Below are 19,092 nucleotides of genomic sequence, written 5' to 3'. Positions count from 1 at the left end.
GATGCTGACAGGTGGGCCCGTCTTGTCAGAAAGGCGTTTAGAAAAGGCGAATCGAGCACTTTCGCAATATGGTAGCTTTTAGTCAAAGATTAGTAAAAAAGTGATAGTTTTCGGCAGCTAAGGAAATTAGATGCAGTGCGTATTTCAGAAGCAAACCAATCGACGGGCTCTATAGATCAACCAAAACACAGCATCTCCACCGACCAAGAGTTAAATGAACCACCATGAAAGGTGGGAAAGTTTGCGATCCTGTACTGACCAGGACGTGGACGTGTGTGTGAGGGCGATGCACACCCCAGCGGGAGGCGCGGCTGGAACCTGGAGGTGCGAGGACACGGTCAGATGACGGCGAGATCGACGAGAGCCCGTCGGCGTTGGCGGTAGTGCACCGGGAAATAGGGACGCGGCATCGAGTTCGGCTACGGCTCGGGGCAGGGCAATGAACAGACCAGCCGATTCTTAATGGGCTGACGTTATTTTGTACTGTAAAACAAAATTATGACTAGAGTACCCTCACAAAATCAAGGAAAACGATTGCTTTCATCCGGATGATAACGCGCGCGCGTCCGCCGCCTCCCCTGCCAACCACGTGTCCAGGTCGAGGCCCACCGTTGTTTCCTTCCACTTTTCTGAGCGCGTGTTGGCCTTTGAGACGGGCTCACGTGTTTCTCCCTCTATGCCCACTCACTGCATGGCTGCATGCCTGCATGCCCCTGACGAGTAGCACCACTCGTACTGTTTTGTTCAATATTAGTACTACTCGTATATGGTTAAATTGCTGCCATGCACCAGTCGTAGCTAGTAGTACTAGCTGATTAATGTCCTCAACAAGACACTACGGCTCTCCCGTTCGCGACCTTGGTCAGTTAGTACAAATAGTTCTGCATGCTGAATGGTTGTTGTTGGTTTTGATTTGGTACTATGAAGCTCGTGGAGTAAAGGTTGCTTTGGATGTAGCGTCCTTGAAGCTGCTGCTTTGGCCTTCAAAGCATGCCATCGCAGCAGCACCGGAGCAACCGGGCCCCGTCGCTGCATTGCTGCTCCCGTCAAAACACGCCGTCGCACCATCATCGAAGCTAACATATCCGTCATCACAGCAGTGTCTCGTCCGTGAAACACGTCATTGCAATCATCGAAGTAACAGGGCATCCGTCGTAGAATTGCCGCGGTTGTCGAAGCACGACGTCGCAGCATCGCTATGACTGTACAAAGCACATCGTCGCAACATCGTCGTGGCCGTCGAACCACACCACGAGCACTTGAAGCATGTCGGCGCCGCATCACTGGAGCAGTCGGGCCCCGTCGCTGCATCGCTGCTGCCGTCGAAGCACGCCCGCCGCACCATCATCAAAGCTGACATGTCCGTCATCACAACAGTGTCACGTCCGTGAAACACGTCATTGCTGCATCATCGAACTCAAAGTAGCCGAGCATTGGTCGTAGCATCGCGGCGGTTGTTGAAGCACAACGTCGCAGCATCGCCATGACTGTACAAAGCACGTCGTCGCAGCATCGTCATGGCCGTCGAAGCACACCACAGAAAGTCGAAGCATGTCGTCGCAGCATCATCATGGCCGTTGAAGCACATATGGGCATTCAAAGCATGTCGTCGCAGCATCATCATGGCCGTTGAAGCACATATGGGCATTTGAAGCATGTCGTCGCAGCACGCATCATAGCATCACCACGACAATCGAAGCATGCCGTTGCGACATCGTCGCAGCCGTCAAAGCCCGCCACGAGTGTTCAAAGCATGTCGTTGTGCTAACATCGTGGCCGCCATTACACGCCTCGTAGCATCTGCACGACGGTCGAAAGCAAGCCATCGCAACATCCTCGAAGAAGTCGGGATGTCGTCACAGCACATCACGACCGTTTGAAGCATGTCATCGTGCCACTGCCGGGGCCGTCGCAGCACACGTCATAGTATATATGGCGCAACCATTTGAAGCAGTCGGGTGTCGCAAAGACCGCAGTGACGCCCGTAGCAGCCGGCCGACCCTCACAACATCGTCGTCTCGACTTACAGTGCATCGGCCCCCTTGTACATAGCAGCCACTCCGTCTTACAGTGCATCTACCCCCTTGTACACAGCAGCCACTCCGCCACTGGTCTTTGAAGCAGCTAATGTCACTACAATTGCGGTTGCCCTTTCACTTTTCGAGCTGCACGCTGCTGCATGTCTTGTGCAGGTTGGACATCCATGGTTCAAGGGCCTCCTCCATTGCTGATGCAAGGATGGTTCTGCCAACAACGGGCGATGCGGAGCGTGTTAAGTTGCAGCATGCAACGCCAAGGGGCTGCTGCGTTGGTGGCATGGGATGCATCATGCATGGCGTGCGAGCAGGGCCGGCTTCTTTGACGAGCCGAGTTACATATAGGCTAGCTACTACCATCGGCATGTGAGGTGTGAGCGCATTTTTCTAGCTACTACCAGGATGGATGCCCACGTGAGGTGTGAACGCATTTTCTAGCTACTACAAACACGCGTCTGCGTGGAAAAAACGATTCAAGGTCTTAATCCAACGATCAAAAACAGCCTAATCGAGCGGTGGGCGAGGCGGCTTGCTTTTCCTGGCATCAGCCGGATGATTTGTAGCACACGCCCAAAATCAAGGGTGGATGATATGGTATACTGCTCCCTTCCCTCTACTAGTATAATGCCCGTGCGTTGCCACGGGCTTTTAAAATATTTTGGTCATCGCCCCCTACCCGAGTTGCCGCCTCCGCCGCCGGCCAACCCTCTAAACCGTGCCACAATCTCATGCACATGCGTTGCTACGGGCTTTTGAACTCTTTTTTCTGGTTGCATCCCCTTCCAATGATATCGTCAGGACCCTTGCCAATGGATCTTTTTGAGCGTCCACATAATCCACCTCCATCTCTCTCATAATCTGCAAAATAAACATATACAGAAATACATCTTCTGTATTATCGCATGCAATATACAGTATATGTAAAGAACAATTATTTTTCTGCATCCCTTCTAATTCTAAAATTTCGATTAGTTTTCAGTCCGCTCGGTTAGTTACGTCTGTGACTTTGTCAATCGACATTTTCAAAGCATCATCCGAAGCCATCGGGTTTTCTCTCTGATCTACAAGTGAACATATAATAAAAATAAATGGCTTATATACATTGATCAGCTGCTAGATGCAAGCAGGTGATCACTTTTAGTCAGAGTGAGTGTCATCATGCTTTTTATTACAGTGAGTCGTATCCCAAGTTTTAGTACAAATGACTTGTTAGGGTTTGTTATATTTTGGTGACAAGTCGTTGCCCGCCCCCTCCTCTTCCCTCCACGGCATCCCAGGCCGATTCCCGGTGCCAAGGTGTGCACTCTATCGTAGCTGAGGGTGACCACCATGACGATGCAACCTGCTGCTCATCACAGCATCGCACCTTCCCCGAGTACGGCGGCCATAACCAGGTCTCAAACTTATATGTCCACCCTTTAATCTAGTTATTTATGTGTCTTTGTGGGTCATCTTTTCAGTGTTAATATGGAAAAGTAAAAGCAAAATCTGCGGTGTGTTTTTGTTGCCATAATATACGCACAAGCAAGCAAGGAAATGGAATCCTATGTAATTTGTATAAGATAAGAAAATTAAGTATCCATACTTACCAGTTATGATAAACTCCAATCAGGCCCTATCATATATTTCTCCAAGTGACAACGTCTTTTTAGCAGCAAAAAGATTTATAACCATGATCAGGCGCTGCTGCAACCACCAATCCTCAAAAGAATGCATTCATGCCCATTACATTACGTATTAGTCCAACATCTAGTTTCACACCAACTGATCTGTTGTAATATGACACTCTTTTAGCCCACTTCTGTTTATCTACTTGAAACAAGGTTACACCATCATCCCTGAGGGAGACCTAGCAAAATGTTTAGACAACCTATTTGGCCAATAACATCACTGATAGCGATCGCTGCTGACTTCACCCGACTAACATGTGTCTTCCTCTTCCTTGCCCTTCTTCAATAACCACATTGCACTCCCTTTATTCTCATCATCCTTGTCACTCATTTTCTTCACCACTCATGCAAGAAAATAAGCTTCAACCGGAAAGTGGATTATGTGTATATGTTCACGTCCATCTGGTTACTTGAAATATTCAAAATGTAATATGCACATAATAAAAGAGGTAGTGATGTTGCTATTTACCTGCACACGCCACCTACCACTGCTCCGACACATGCCACCATGACCTCGCGTCGCGCCGTCCTCACCAAGATCTCCAACCTCCACGCCACCTGCCGCTGCTCCGCCTCCCTTGGGGCTCCCGTGCTCCCCTCCCTCCGCGCTTGGCGCTGCTCCCCTCCCTTCAGTGGCACCCGTTGCTCCTCCCTTCCCCAATCGACGCATGTTGCTGCTCCCCTTCCTCACACATGAGCCTTCTCTCGTGCCACACGATCTGGCCTCCCTGGCCGCCGATCCAATGAGGAGGGGGCAGAAGAGCTCGCTGCTCAGGCCTGACCACCCGTGCCGCTGGCGCATCAGGATCTAGTTGGGTCAACCTTGAGGAGAGTATCGGGAGGATCTCTCGTGCCATCGACACATGAAAATGCTTCGAGTCCCTTTTAACACCCCCTGTAATTTTTGGTAGCTGATTGGTTAGTTGATTCACATACTAACCAAATATATGAATGTAAATATTTAATTTCGTATTGATTTAAATATTTATATTTCAAACAACAGATAATTTCCAGAATTAGATCGGTTCGGACAAAATCTACTTTGATCACATGGCTAAACGTTTCATATTTTATATTTATATCCCTTGACAAAGTACAAAAATTGATTTGAATGTAACATATGTATGACTAATGTCTTGGATATAAATGATCGCCCAGTTCACATTTTTTTACAAAAATTACAGAAATTGTAATATGGACATATATCTTGTCCCCTTTGTTTGGAGAATAGAACTACATTTTGTAGTTTAAATATATGACTAATGTCTTAGATCTAAAATGACCACCCAGTTCACATATGTTAAAAATAATACAAAAATTTCAGTTCGGCAATATATCTTCTCACAACCGGTTGTAAAAGAGGAGAAAGCATTTGGTACTTAAAAAATAATAGCTTGCTCTTGCTTGGCCATGTTTCATTGGTATTTGTAAGAGATTTATTCCCTCCAAATGGAGGGTGTTTTTCTTGATAGAACAGTACAATATAGTATAGTGGCGTCATACGCGTGATTTCATTTTAAGTTCACACGTTTGGTAGAACCAGGAGTTTATTATTTCTTTTACCTTATATTGAACATGGGACGCAACAGGACCTCCTCAACATTTTCCTAGTTAGCACTATGACACGACAATTCTCTCGAAACATGCAGGCCCCACCCAAAAATTTCTCCTATCAGCCTGTGAAAGCGCTGCAAGATCATGGGTTGGTTTGTTACATCCTCTATTCACTTTCTCAAAAATTCCAAAGGCAAGGTAGCTGACCTGATTTCTCTGTACACTGCATGTTTCCCGCATGGATCCTGGTCACAGTTAATTTTGGTGATTACGCAGAACAGTCAGATCCAAACAATATAACAAGTACCAGCGATGTGTAAAAACCTAGATCTATGGACAAAGAGAGGATGTAGCATCAATCATAATGTCTCTGATCACATCAGCATGAACCACATTATCTGGAAAACTAAAAATAAATAAAATTCAAACCTTGTGTGTTTATTTACTTATTTCAAATGTCATCGGTAGCACTAACCCAATACTTTTCTAGATACCCTTTCATTTTTCACACCAAACTACTGAAGTATGTGAGCAAAGTTACAAACAACTAAACTACTGAGGTCTATAAGCAAGTTACAAACAATTACTCAACATCTAGGAAGTATACGCTAGCTCTGAAATCTACACTGTTTGTATGACGGCACCATGGTTCAGCATAACTATTTTACCCATAGGAAGACATAATTGAGTCAAAATCTCCTAAAACAATTGAACAAAAAAATTGTATTCATAAGACATCTTTGCCATCAGTAAACAGATTGCTCAATCGAGACATGGTATGCACATATTTAACATTCCACTCCATCTCGGTTCATATTCTGTACAGAAGAATCAAGTAGAGTTATATACACATGCACGTCCAATTTCAAATTTATTGAAACAAGAGCCATAATTTCTTACAGAGTGGTGCGCTGTTGTCGCTTGTTGGTGTTGTACTTGGCTCGACCACACTGGCGCCCAGTTCCTGTAGGAGCGCCGAAGACCAGGACGAGGCGATGCCAAGCATGGCCTACCGCCAAGCAGATGTCATATATTTTTGGAAAAGGGGGTATTACATACAATTGTATGCGAGGCAGTTCAGTTTAGTGGAAGAAAAATCATACCCTGGACAAGATGTTGTAATGGCAAATCCCTCACATAATAAATTATGTTCTATAAGGAGAACACAAGTCTTTTCCTTGATGAGAAGACATTGTTTCATTCATTCCAGTATTGGCTGAAGTCTGCAGCAGTGGGATCATTCATGTAGTGCTGGCATGCTGACACCAACACAACACATACTATTTGTCAAATGTTATAGTACGTGATTGACGACACAAAGGGAGACGGTGTGCAGGAGGAAAATAAGAAGTAGGATGCAATCCAACAACTCGCTAAGCGGAAATGGGCGCTGGAGACAGAGGACACCATTCAGTAGAAGCCTGGACCTGATGGCTGAAATCAAGTAGTTCAGGGAGGATGTCTTCAGGGGGAGATACAAAGCTAAAAGTGGAGCGAACGAATCATAGCTTTCCTCTCATTTATGGGAATTCAAATTGGACTCTCATGTCAAGTGTAGCTAGTAGGGAATTTCTTGGAGACGAGGGAGCGAAATCTGTAGTAGGAGTAACATATATCAAAGATGGCCAAAGCTATTCCGTCAAATTAGCCATGTGTAAACAGATGATAGTAAGCCATGTTGTACCACCAGTGTCCATCTTGAAGTATTCCCTATGCGAGCCGTCTGGTGTGTTCTGATGGTGGTGCTGCCGTGCTGGTGCTTGTGTGCCCCTGTCTCCTGATGGTCCGCACTATGGCCGCTTGTGCAAACTGAACTAACAGAAACTCAGTTTTAACATGACCAAAAAGAAACTCAACTGTCAAGTTTAGAGAGCTATACACAAAAAAGGCCGCATCCTGCACACCATCCGTCGCCGCCGCCTTGCCAACACGCAGGACGCAGCCGTCGTTGACGTGTTACTTAAATATTTCAGTTTTTCAGTGAGATCCTTTTTGGTCAGCTATCCAAACATGTTGCTGCATTTCACAGCCGCGAAAATGTGCTACTTTGAATTCGTGCTCCCATAAACATTAATTGCTTGTGAATGGAAGATCAAGGCCAATGAGACCAGCAGTGGATCCTTTCGTTGATGATTCTGCAGCATAGTTTTAAATAGCGTGCTAAGCATCTTAGCGACGGACCTCTTCCAAATGCTATAGCGTGCTATAGCGGAGCTATAGCGTGCTATAGCGGAGCTATAGCGCGCTATTTAAAATGTTTGTTCATTTATTTGGATCAAAGTCTCTTAACGCAAGACCTTTTGTAAACGCTATAGCGGGCTATTTAAAACAGTGTTCTGCAGCCAGAGATAACCCGGCTGGACAACCACAGCCACAAGCTATATGCAACAGCTGCAAAGATTCAAGTGACGTAATCAACTACCTAAAGAATGCTACCACACACCAATTTACTAAAAATGACAATTAACTTTGAAACTTAATTAATGTATCCTTGAATAAAAAGAACTAAATAAAATATCAGTATAAGGACTCTTAACATCTTAATACACTGTATTTATTTATCTCGTGTACAGAAGTTCAGTTAAGTTTGTTAGAACCAGGCTGAGAGCTTCATTTCCTAGTAATAAGCGCAGGCAACAAACTCAAACCACCATGATGGAAAATTAAGATCTTAGTAAGCCATTAGGATCCACGTCTAGGTGCAAAGAAATTATGGAATGATGAACAAAGTACTACACTAACTCCTAGGTCAGTGTTTCTTGTATAACTTTGCCTATAATTTGAAAGATTATGCAGTATGCTGCTTGGAAACATGTTACTCGAGCAATTCTTTTGAGGTTGTCCAACTATTACTGGAAATGGCGTTTTCCATCTGAAAACACAATCATTCACTGTATTTAAGTTTTTTAACATTTGCGAGGCAACGGAACTTCTCTGCAAAAACTGAATGAAAGGATGATAGATAGTCTATACTAATTTATAATACACTTAGAATCAAAAACATGTATAACATACTAATATATTGTATAGACAAAACACTGCCATTAGTTCTATACTTCAAGTGCATGCTGTAGACATAGAGAAGACATTCATTTACATTGCAGTATTTTAATGGCTGCTAAAAGAACAAACACCTTAAACTACAGAGGGCATAGACAGCAAAGAACACCTAGTCACAGAGGCGACACTCACCGGCAAGCAAGCAGCGCACGCACAACGCAACCATCTTAACCCCTTCACTCACTTCTTCATCGTGTAGTTGAACTGCTTCCACCCCAGGCGCTGCACCTCGTCGTCCCTGAGGCGCTCAACGCCCAGCTAGAAGAAGGTATTCTTTGAGGTCGCACCGGATGCAACAGAACACTGGATACAGTAGGCATCGGCTAGCTCGGAGCCGTACCCTATATATAACAGCTTTGCCATCTCTGACAAGCTGGCACAGTATTGTGATCAACATGTTATGCATTATTTTTGTAACTCAGAAAAAAAATATTATGTGAGAATACACGAGTAAAACAACTGACGAACTGTTTTGTTGTATGGAAGAATCAGGAGTTTATGTATGTAACAATCATCAATCAGATTATAGACTAAGGCTATAAAATTGCGTTGATGCATCCCAGTATCCATAAATCATACTATTTCACATACAGCACCGAAAATGGATCAAATGCTGGAGATTCCGAAAAAATGTTGTCTCATAGTTTATTAGCTACATGGAATTGGTGCAGCCAAGCAGCCTTTTTTTATGCTGAACATAAATTCAGTGATCTATGAGATCCAAAAGATGACAGTATAGCCCCAGCACATCAAGCCTGGGTGTGGGGCTTCCTCCGATGGTGCCTGGCAAGATCCATGGCGGCCAGGGAAGGGATAGGAGCAGCTCTCGCAGCACAAGATTCACGGCAAATCAGGGAGGGAGAGGAGGGGATCCAGCAGCGCGAGATCCATGTTGATTTGGGGAGGGAGAGGAGCAGCGTGTGGGAGGGAAGTACACCGCACGGCTCGTGGAGGAGGAGGGATTCAGGGAGAGATGCGAAGATCGGGGGCTGGTTAGGGTTACCTAGGCTGCCACGTGATCCAGCGCGGCGGGAGGGGCTGGCCCAGAGGAGCGACGATCCGGCGCGTCCATCGGCCGGGGGCCTGGCCAGCGCCAGTGGATCCCTCCATCGTCGCCGCCGTCCGGGGAGGGACGCAGGCACGGCGAGGCGGACGAGGCTGGCAGCGCGATTTGATTCGGCGGGCGGCTGCTTCTGAGGGAGACGACAGCGGGGTTCTCGCTCGAGGGCTCTCTGGGCGCCTCGCTGCTCGCTCGCTCGTGCGAGTAGCGGAACTTTTTTCGCTGGTTTAATTTCGTAGGTTTAATTTCGTCCGTTTTTCTGGCGTGCGAGAGAACTACGTGAACGTGGTTTTGGTTGGTTTATTTGAAAGTGGGAGGTGGGAGGAGGTAAAAAAAACCATGAAAGGTGGGACGAAATTAAATCCGAAACTCAGACTACCAACTGAGACATTAGGAGTAGAGATAACAGTATAGGTACCATAAAAATGCTCTTTCACGAGACGTGGTAGTTTTTTTTGTTAAATACTCACGAAGAAGCCCAGCCCAGAAACGACTCTAGTCATGGCCACCTTACCATCCCTCGTGCTCCTCCTCCTCCTCCCCTGCTGCCTCCTGCACCGCGCGGGCGCCCAGACCGCCCGTGAGGGGCAGCTTCTCATCCGGATCAAGCGCGCGTGGGGCGACCCGCCCGTGCTGGCGGCATGGAACAGCTCCAGCGACCACTGCACCTGGCCCTACGTGATCTGCGACGCGTCCTCCGGGCGCGTCACGAGCCTCTCCCTCGCCAACGCCTGCGTCGCCGGCTCGTTCCCGGACGCCATCGGCGGCCTCTCCAGCCTCAGGAGCCTCAACCTCTCCAACAACCACATCGCCGGCGCCTTCCCGACCAGCATCTACCGGTGCGCTTCGCTCCGGCACCTCGATTTGTCACTTACCTACCTCCACGGCGAGCTCCCTGCCGACATCGGCAACGGCGTGCCGCTGCTGCAGACGATGAACTTGTCAGGTAACCAGCTCTCTGGCGAGATCCCGAGGAGCGTAGCCAAGCTCCGCTTGCTGACGCAGTTGGACCTGAGCAAGAATCAGCTCGCCGGCGAGATACCGGCTGAATTGGGCGCCATGCGGGTGCTCAACGCGCTTGACCTGTCATCAAACAAGCTATCCGGCGACATACCGCCACCGCTTGCCAAGCTAAAGCTCAGCTCGCTCAACCTGTCATCCAACCAGCTCGACGGCCATGTACCGGCAGGACTCGCCATCGCCGCTTACGACCGGAGCTTCCTCGACAACCCCGGCCTCTGCCATGCCGGTCTGGGCCCCGGCTACCTCACCGGCGCGCTACTGTGCTGCGAGATCACAAGCCATCTTCTCCTCCGGGGGCGTCTCGCCGGAGCTCCGCACTGGCCTCCTGTCGCTGCCGGCGTGCTCCTTGTCCTTATCATGGCCTTCGCCTTCTTCATCGTCCGCGACATCAGGAAAAGGAAGCGCGCGGCACAGGGCGGTAGCTGGAAGATCACGCCTTTTCAGACCCTGGATTTCGGGGAGGCGGCCATACTCCGGGCGCTGACCGAAGAGAACCTCGTCGGCAGCGGCGGGTCGGGACGCGTGTACCGCGCCGCGTACACCAACCGGTACAACGGCAAGGCCGGCGCCGCTGCCGTGAAGAAAATACGGAGCGCCGGGAAGGTGGAAGAGAGGCTGGAGCGCGAGTTCGAGTCGGAGGCCAGCATCCTCGGCGGCGTCCGGCACAAGAACATCGTCAGGCTCCTGTGCTGCCTCTCCCACGCCGACTCCGGCGACAAGCTCCTCGTGTACGACCACATGGACAACGGCAGCCTCGACGGGTGGCTCCACAGGCACGCTCTCCCCCACGGCGCCGGGCACTCCGCGTCGTCCAACGAGGGTGGTTTGGACTGGCCCACGAGGATCAGAGTCGCCGTCGGCGCCGCGCAGGGGCTCCGCTACCTGCACCACGAGTGCTCCCCGCCCATCGTTCACCGGAACGTCAAGACCAGCAACATCTTGCTGGACTCCGAGTTCCGAACCAAGGTCGCAGACTTCGGGCTGGCTAGGATGCTGGTGCAGGCCGGCACGCCCGACACCATGTCCGCCGTTGCCTGGTCGTTCGGCTACATGGCTCCAGGTAAGGAACCGAACCATCCCTGGTCGTCACTCGTCAGTAGCTAAATTTTCACACCTTCATATGCTGATGTGCAGAGTGCGCTAACACGACGAGTGTGACGGAGAAGGTGGACGTGTACAGCTTCGGCGTGGTGCTCCTGGAGCTCGGGCGGGCGGCCAACGACGGCGGCGAGGACGGGTCCCTGGCGGAATGGGCGCGGCGCCTGTGCCAATCAGGAGGAAGCATCGACGGAGCCACAGACAGTCGCATCAGAAACGCGGGATTCTCCGAGGAGATCGAATTCGTGTTCAGGCTAGGCCTGATGTGCACGACAGAGTCGCCGTCGTCGCGGCCGACCATGAAGTACGTGCTGCAGAAGCTGCTCAGGTGCTCCGAGCAGACGCACCAGAAGGGCAAGGTGACTCCGCTCTTGCAGACGCTCTTGGAGAAGAGTGACTTCGACAGCACTGTCTGAATTAAGGAGCAACAGCGCCTGTAAGCAGGCAAATGATGAAGCTTCATTCAGGTAGTACTCCAAGTTTACATACTGTACGAGAGGATAGAGTTATAAGTCCAAACCTAGCTTCACATTCTTTGATTGATTAGCCCGGTTCAAAAAAAAAAACTTTGATGATACATTAGTCAAACCCCATGGTACCTGTTCATGGTGGAGGAGCCATTTTCAGTTTAGAAAAACTGAACATGTATTGCATACATATATATAGTATGTGGATCACGAAACAGAAGAAATCATAAATGTTTCGATCATGTGATCATATATACCACCCTCCTTATTCTGAATTATAGAAGATCAGATGCAGGCATGTCTCCTCTGTTTGGTTCGCGACATGGCATCGCAACAGAAACTTGCAGGTTTAGGGAAAAAGAATTGGCAGGAAAGGAGCGGCATCATTCACATAAGAGCAGGAAAGGAAAATAATTGCAGGAGAGGAGGTATTGAGTGGACATTACATAAAGAAAAATTATTGCAGAGAAGGAAAATGAATATAGAATGAACAGGAGGAAGCAGTATTGGAACCACAAAAGTTGGGGAAAATGTATCAATTTTTCATCAAAAGAACGATGCATTAAATTAGCGAAGGGGTAGGACAGGACGAACGGATGAATGAAGATGGCATAAAGGGAAGTAAATGGACATAGGGAAAGCAAATATAAAAGAAAGAGAAGGAAACAAAACTTGAACATAAGAGCAGAACACGACAGGGACGAATGAAGAAGAAGAAGAAGAATAGTGCATGCAACTCGTGGAAAAGAGTATGTAATCTCTCGCAAAAAGAAAAGAGTATGTAACGGAATGGGAGACGTAGCATACACACAGATAGAAAGATGTATAAGAAGGGCTCGCCAAAGTATTGTATAGAATAAACACGTATACTTTCTCGTATTCAGGCAGTTAAAGAATTTCCATCCAGTTTTCAACCAATTTCCGTGGAAACATGTGTCCGGATCACCGCGTAGATAGACGGTTGTAGGCATTTCGGTAGGTGCGTGCCCTTGCAAATTTTTTAATTATTCAGCCCTGTTTTGTTTATAGCACATCTTGACATAGGTAAACATGATAGTTCGTCGCGAACCAACTTATGGTTAAATGGTTAGTAGGACAGTGGTATATAAGTTATCAAAATTTAAATCCTAGACTTGACACCAATGCCCATATTTTCCTGAATTTATTTCAGGTCTTATGATGTGCGGTCAGTGATAGGAGAGGTTTCAGTTGACTACATAGACGTATGAGGCAACTTGTCATTTGCAAGATTATATGTCGGCTTAGTCTCTTGGAGATGCTCATAGGGATAAAGTATGCGTGTGTGCGTTTATAGGGGTAAGTATATGTGTGTGTATATAAGCGTCTATGTCTATACCGTATTAAAAAGAGGAACCCTTATCTGACGAACGTTAGCCAGGTAGGGTGGCATTTGCGAACGCTCGCATGGCGTTTTTACTTGTGCGGCAGTGGTAAAGGTGGCAATTTCTTCAAGCGATATGGCATTTGTTTTCATGAGAAGGCAATTTTTGTTTTAAATGTCTTGTTTCATAACTGAAGTTGTCATCTAAGATGGTTCATTTGCCATCTCCCCTACAGCGAACGTTCGCTAGTTATAATTACATAAAAAAATTGATAGTTATCTATGCATATCTCTTTCCTCCTCCACAAGAAAAGCCCTTTTCCTCCCGTTAGCGCCGCCGCCAGTCCGCCCCATCTCCGATGGCCTCTAGGCCATGGAGGTATGGATGATCTCGGTCCCTCGCCGGTGGGAGGGACCCCGTTCTCGTTCTTGTTAGATTCGCTGTGTGGCGGCGGCGATGTCCCTTAGTAGGAATAACGTCTCCCACATTCTATTCCCGTCCTGATGGTGCATCTAGCATCATCGGAGGGCGTGTGGAGGTTTGTTTCCGTCAGATCCCACAGGATTCGGTCGGTGCTGGTCTTCGGTGGATTTGTTGGATCCGTTCTTCGTTCGTCCTCTTTTGGGTGTTTACATGTTTGATCCTTCTAATTTACGACTTTCTTCATTGGCGATGATTGCTACTCTGGTGCGTTGGTCCTATGGGGCCTTACCTCGACGACTTCCCGACTGTCTACAACAACAAGGTTTGTCCGGCTCCGGTAAGGGAGGGGCACTACAGTGCTTGTAGTCGTTGCTAGGTGGTACACGAACTTGGTTGTAATTTTTATTACCTCTATTGTTCTTTGTACTGCCATGATTGAAAATGAATTGATTGAAAGTTTCTAAAAAAACTATATATCCTGTGCCGAAAAGGGAAACTTTTGATTAAATCCAATGAAAACAGCTTTTTCCACCGACATGTTGACACATGCTATACGATAAATGGCTGAGGAATATGAAACGTGAATAAAACGGTTCAGGAAACATCCTTCGGCAATATAGACAGACAGAGATGTCTCATTTTTGTCGGATATCATTCGGTGCCCAGGCTCATCTGCTCCCGCTCAGAAAAAAGAATCAAAATAAATAATAAAAAAATTCAAAAAATTCTAATTTTTTTGTCTGATAGATAATTTGTCGCGTGAGGTCCGCTTCAAATTTCAACTTATTTGAACATCTGAGTAGCTCTCGGCAAAAAAGACAAATCGGGTCAGAACAGTACGTGAACAGTAAACATTTTTACAGACCTCGATTTTGTCTTTTTTGCCGAGAGTTGCTCAGATGTTCAAATAAGTTGAAAGTTGAAGCGGACCTCACGCGTCAAATTATCTACCACCCAAAAAAAAATTAGAATTTTTAAAAAATTTCTAGTATTTATTTTGAAATTTTTTCTGAGCGTGGGTGCAGATGAGCTCGTGAGCCAAAACTCCGCGTCCCATTTTTGTGACTTATACACCTACATAGAGAAAGTATGTATACGTGCAATGCACATTAATATTTGGCAGTAAAACTAATTGCATGCGAATATTAGGTAAAATATTGTGTGCATATTAATTATGTGATTAGTCCTATATTTGGTGAACATGTTGTGCGCTCGTAATTTTAACAGTTTAGGCTGTTGGATTGAGCTTGTTTGATGGACGAGATTAATGGAATCACATCCTTTGGGTCTTCTATATTATGGGCGACGCTACGCGTCGGTCGGTGGATAATAAGAAAATATCCGCCGGCTCGTTGACCATTGGATGGACACGCTAAAAACGTTCAACCTTTTTCACGTAAGCAGCCACTCCTTTGCAACAAGAGTGATGTTGCAGAAGGCTCTCTGCAAAAATCAGCTTGTTGCAATCGCCCAAGCCTATGCTTTTTTTATTTTTTGCAACACATGACTTGTTGGAAAAAAAATCACAACATATATCTGGTTGCAGCATTTTTTATTTTTTACAACAGAAATCTTGTTGCGGAATTTTTTTCGCAACAGAGGTTTTGTTACTGAAATTTTAAAAAGACCGATTATAGAATCTTTATGCAACAGGGGCTATATTACATAAATTTTTGCAACAAAGGACTTATTGCAGAAATTTAAATCCATGAAGGACACGCGTCAAGCGTGGGAGGCGACGGACGATACGACGTGATCCACCGGTTGATTAGAAGAGTTTTTCTTATATATTATACTATATGTACGAATATCTAACCCATCGGTACTGTATGTTTATTTACCAAATTTTGTTGGAATTAGGCGATATTTACCAAGTACGCGGAGATGAGATGAGGTTTCCGAGCGGGCGTGATTATTACAGGTCGGGCAGGCAGAGTCAAAACCAATCAGCCGTGCGCTTCTTGACCACCACCATCAACCATCCTACCCCACAAGCCCACAACGGCTACAACTCCACCATCAACCACGCCCACCACCACCCCTCTTCCCCGCTCCTTCCACGCCAAAAACCTTCCACAAATCACCGCCAGCGATCCCCGTCTCAAATCCCACCAAAACTCACAAGCAAGGAAGAGAACCCACCCCAAAATTCGACGGTGCTCCTCGGATAGGCCAGGATTGATTTTGGTACCGCAAGTCAAAGCTACTGTCATAATAACCTCTCCATCACCATCAGACCAATCGGACCACGTAAAAGAGCACTGCTGTATAGCCGACCCTTATTAAACGACACGCGCACGACATTTCCCATCCAGCCATGACGACTGACGGTGCAAAGGATTTATTGGGTGCAAATGTGTGTGAGTAACGCCTGGTAGTAGATTACGAGCGTGTGAGCACGCGACATCTCTAGAAGATTTATGTCGTGATCGCACAAAAATAAATGGGAAAAGAGAGGAAAATACGCCAGTCGGACTGAGCTACGCAAGTACAATAGTATACAAGTTTTAGGGATTAAATAAAAACTATATACGGAGCGAATCTACGTCTATATACACCTGTTTGTAGTCCGTAATGAAATTTCTAGAAAGATTTATATTTAGGATCGGAGGAAGTATATACCTATCTAGCGTTGATGAGGTCACCTGTAATAGGTAGGGTCAAGGACCTCATATCTAAGGCCCATCTAGGGCCCCACACCATCATGGATAGGTCTCTCGACCGTAGATCCATTCGGATGCTTACAACGGGAAGTCCACTTGGACACATCAACGGCACTCGGACGTGCTCCCTCCAGTCGGCCAGGTGTGACGCCCCCGATTAAATCGTACACTAATCATGCACGCAAATGTGTACGATCAAGATCAGTGACTCACGGGAAGATATCACAACACAACTCTACAACATAAAGAAGTCATACAAGCATCATAATACAAGCCAGGGGCCTCGAGGCTCGAATACAAGTACTCGATCATAGATGAGTCAGCGGAAGCAACAATATCTGAGTACAGACATAAGTTAAACAAGTTTGCCTTAATAAGGCTAGCACAAAAGTAGCAACGATCGAAAAGGCAAGGCCTCCTGCCTGGGACCTCCTAACTACTCCTCGAAGCCGAACTCCATGTAAAATCATCCTCGGGATCTCTAGCTCCTGAACTCCAGCATCTGGTTGCGACACCCAGGTATAGAAAGGGGAAAAGAGGGAGAAAAGCAACCGTGAGTACTCATCCAAAGTACTCGCAAGCAAGGAGCTACACTACATATGCATGGGTATATGTGTAAAGGGCCATATCGGTGGACTGAACTGCAGAATGCCAAAATAAGAGGGGGATAGCTAATCCTGTCGAAGACTACGCTTCTGGCCACCTCCATCTTGCAGCATGTAGGAGAGAGTAGATGGTAAGTTCACCAAGTAGCATCCTATAACATAATCCTACCCGGCGATCCCTTCCTCGTCGCCCTGTTAGAGAGCGATCACCGGGTTGTATCTGGCACTTGGAAGAGTGTGTTTTATTAAATATCCAGTTCTAGTTGTCATAAGGTCAAGGTACAACTCCGGGTCGTCCTTTTACCGAGGGACACGGCTATTCGAATAGATAAACTTCCCTGCAGGGGTGCACCACATAACCCAACACGCTCGATCCCATTTGGCCGGACACACTTTTCTGGGTCATGCCCGGCCGCGGAAGATCAACACGTCGCAGCCCCACCTAGGCTCAACAGAGAGGTCAGCACGCCGGTCTAAATCCTATGCGCGCAGGGGTCTGGGCCCATCGCCCATTGCACACCTGCATGTTGCGTACGCGGCCGGAAGCAGACCTAGCCTAGCAGGCGTTCCAGTCCAATCCGGCGCGCGCCGCTCCGTCGCTGACGTCAAGAAGAGCTTCGGCTGATACCACGACGTCGAGTGCCCATAACTGTTCCCGCGTAGTTGGTTAGTGCGTATAGACCAAATGGCCAGACTCAGATCAAATACCAAGATCTCGTTAAGTGTGTTAAGTATCCGCGAACGCCGACCAGGGCCAGGCCCACCTCTCTCCTAGGTGGTCTCAACCTGTCCTGTCGCTCCGCCATAAAGTAACAGTCGGGGCCGTCAGGAACCCAGGCCCACCTCTACCGGGATGGAGCCACCTGTCCTTTCAGCCCCCCTCATCAGAATCACTTGCGGGTACTCAACGAGCCGACCCGACTTTAGTCACCACATGTGTCATGTATATAATGTATATAGTATATACCCATGATCACCTCCCAAAGTGATCACGGCCCAGTAGTATAGCATGGCAGACAGACAAGAGTGTAGGGCCACTGAGGGAACACTAGCATCCTATACTAAGCAGTAGGATAGCAGGTAAGGGTAACAACTGTAGCAGCAATGACAGGCTATGCAGCAGAATAGGATTAACCGAAAGCAGTAACATGGCACACTCTTCTAATGCAAGCAGTATAGAGAAGAGTAGGCGATATCTGGTGATCAAGGGGGGGCTTGTCTGGTTGCTTTGGCAAGAAGGAGGGGTCGTCAAAACCGTAGTCGTACTGGGTAGCAGTGGCGTTGGTCTCGGTGTCTAACGAGAGAAGAGGGGGAAGAAACAATAAATATAATGCAAACATAAGCATGACGATGCATGACAAAGCAAACAACGGTGTTAGGTGTGCCCTAACGCGATAAGAGGTGATACCGGCGAAGGGGGGAAACATCCGGGAAAGTATCCCCGGTGTTTCGCGTTTTCGGATAGATGAACCGGAGGGGGAAAGTTGCGTGTTTGCTATGCTAGGGATGTGTGGCGGGCGAACGGGTTGCATATCCGGATTTGTCTCGTCGTTCTGAGCAACTTTCATGTAGAAAATATTTTCATCCGAGTTACGGATTATTTTATATGATTTTTATAAGTTTAAATGATTTTCTAAATTTCCAGGATTTATTTTAATTCGAAAATAAAAGAGAAATTGCTAAATGTACCCAGCCCTGTGTACACAGCAGTTTACACAGGGGCTGACATGTGGGCCAGGGGGACCCAGTTGACCAGTCAATGTTTGACTGGTCAACAGGGGGTGGGGCCCCCGTGTCATTGACAGATTAGGCTAAACAGGGTTTAATTAAGTTAACTAGTGATTAGGTTATTCTAATTATGATTAATTAAGCTAATTAATTCTTTAATTAATTAATATTTTTATTATTGTTATTATATTTTTAATTCTTTTTTTATTAAAAACGTTCTGGGCAGTGGGCCCCGTTTGGCAGTGGCCCAGAGGCCTATGCGGGTTCGGCCCAGCTGGTGCGGGCGCACCGGAGCGAGCACTCGCCCGCAGGGCGGGACGAGGCCGCCAGGGCACCGACGGCGGGGCACGCCGGCGCGGCCA

At 47.3% G+C, this 19,092-nt stretch overlaps 1 protein-coding gene and 1 long non-coding RNA gene across 8 annotated transcripts; one reads left to right on the top strand and one right to left on the bottom strand.

Moving 5' to 3' along the window:
* Positions 1-3,634: 3,634 nt before the first annotated feature.
* On the bottom strand, positions 3,635-9,634 carry LOC123079061 (uncharacterized). 7 transcript variants are annotated; one of them, XR_006437839.1, is made up of 7 exons: positions 9,324-9,634; positions 7,140-8,693; positions 6,945-7,069; positions 6,161-6,854; positions 5,468-5,505; positions 5,270-5,394; positions 3,635-4,601 (listed from the first exon to the last, which is right to left on the bottom strand). It is a non-coding gene; the product is annotated as an uncharacterized lncRNA (long non-coding RNA). The 7 variants fall into 7 exon arrangements; XR_006437834.1 differs by having other exon boundaries at positions 6,161-6,269; positions 6,364-8,693; XR_006437835.1 differs by having other exon boundaries at positions 6,945-8,693.
* A 247-nt stretch (positions 9,635-9,881) lies between these two features.
* On the top strand, positions 9,882-12,185 carry LOC123079057 (leucine-rich repeat receptor-like kinase protein THICK TASSEL DWARF1). Its single transcript, XM_044501730.1, has 2 exons — positions 9,882-11,463; positions 11,538-12,185. Exons 1-2 carry the CDS (start codon positions 9,882-9,884, stop codon positions 11,915-11,917), a joined length of 1,962 nt encoding a protein of 653 aa, XP_044357665.1. The 3' UTR covers positions 11,918-12,185.
* The last annotated feature ends 6,907 nt before the right edge of the window (positions 12,186-19,092 follow it).

Source organism: Triticum aestivum, chromosome 3D (assembly GCF_018294505.1).
Source record: "Triticum aestivum cultivar Chinese Spring chromosome 3D, IWGSC CS RefSeq v2.1, whole genome shotgun sequence".
In the NCBI taxonomy this organism is placed as follows: domain Eukaryota; kingdom Viridiplantae; phylum Streptophyta; class Magnoliopsida; order Poales; family Poaceae; genus Triticum; species Triticum aestivum.
Note: the sequence above shows the minus strand (reverse complement) of the source record. Positions and strands in the feature narration are given on the sequence as shown.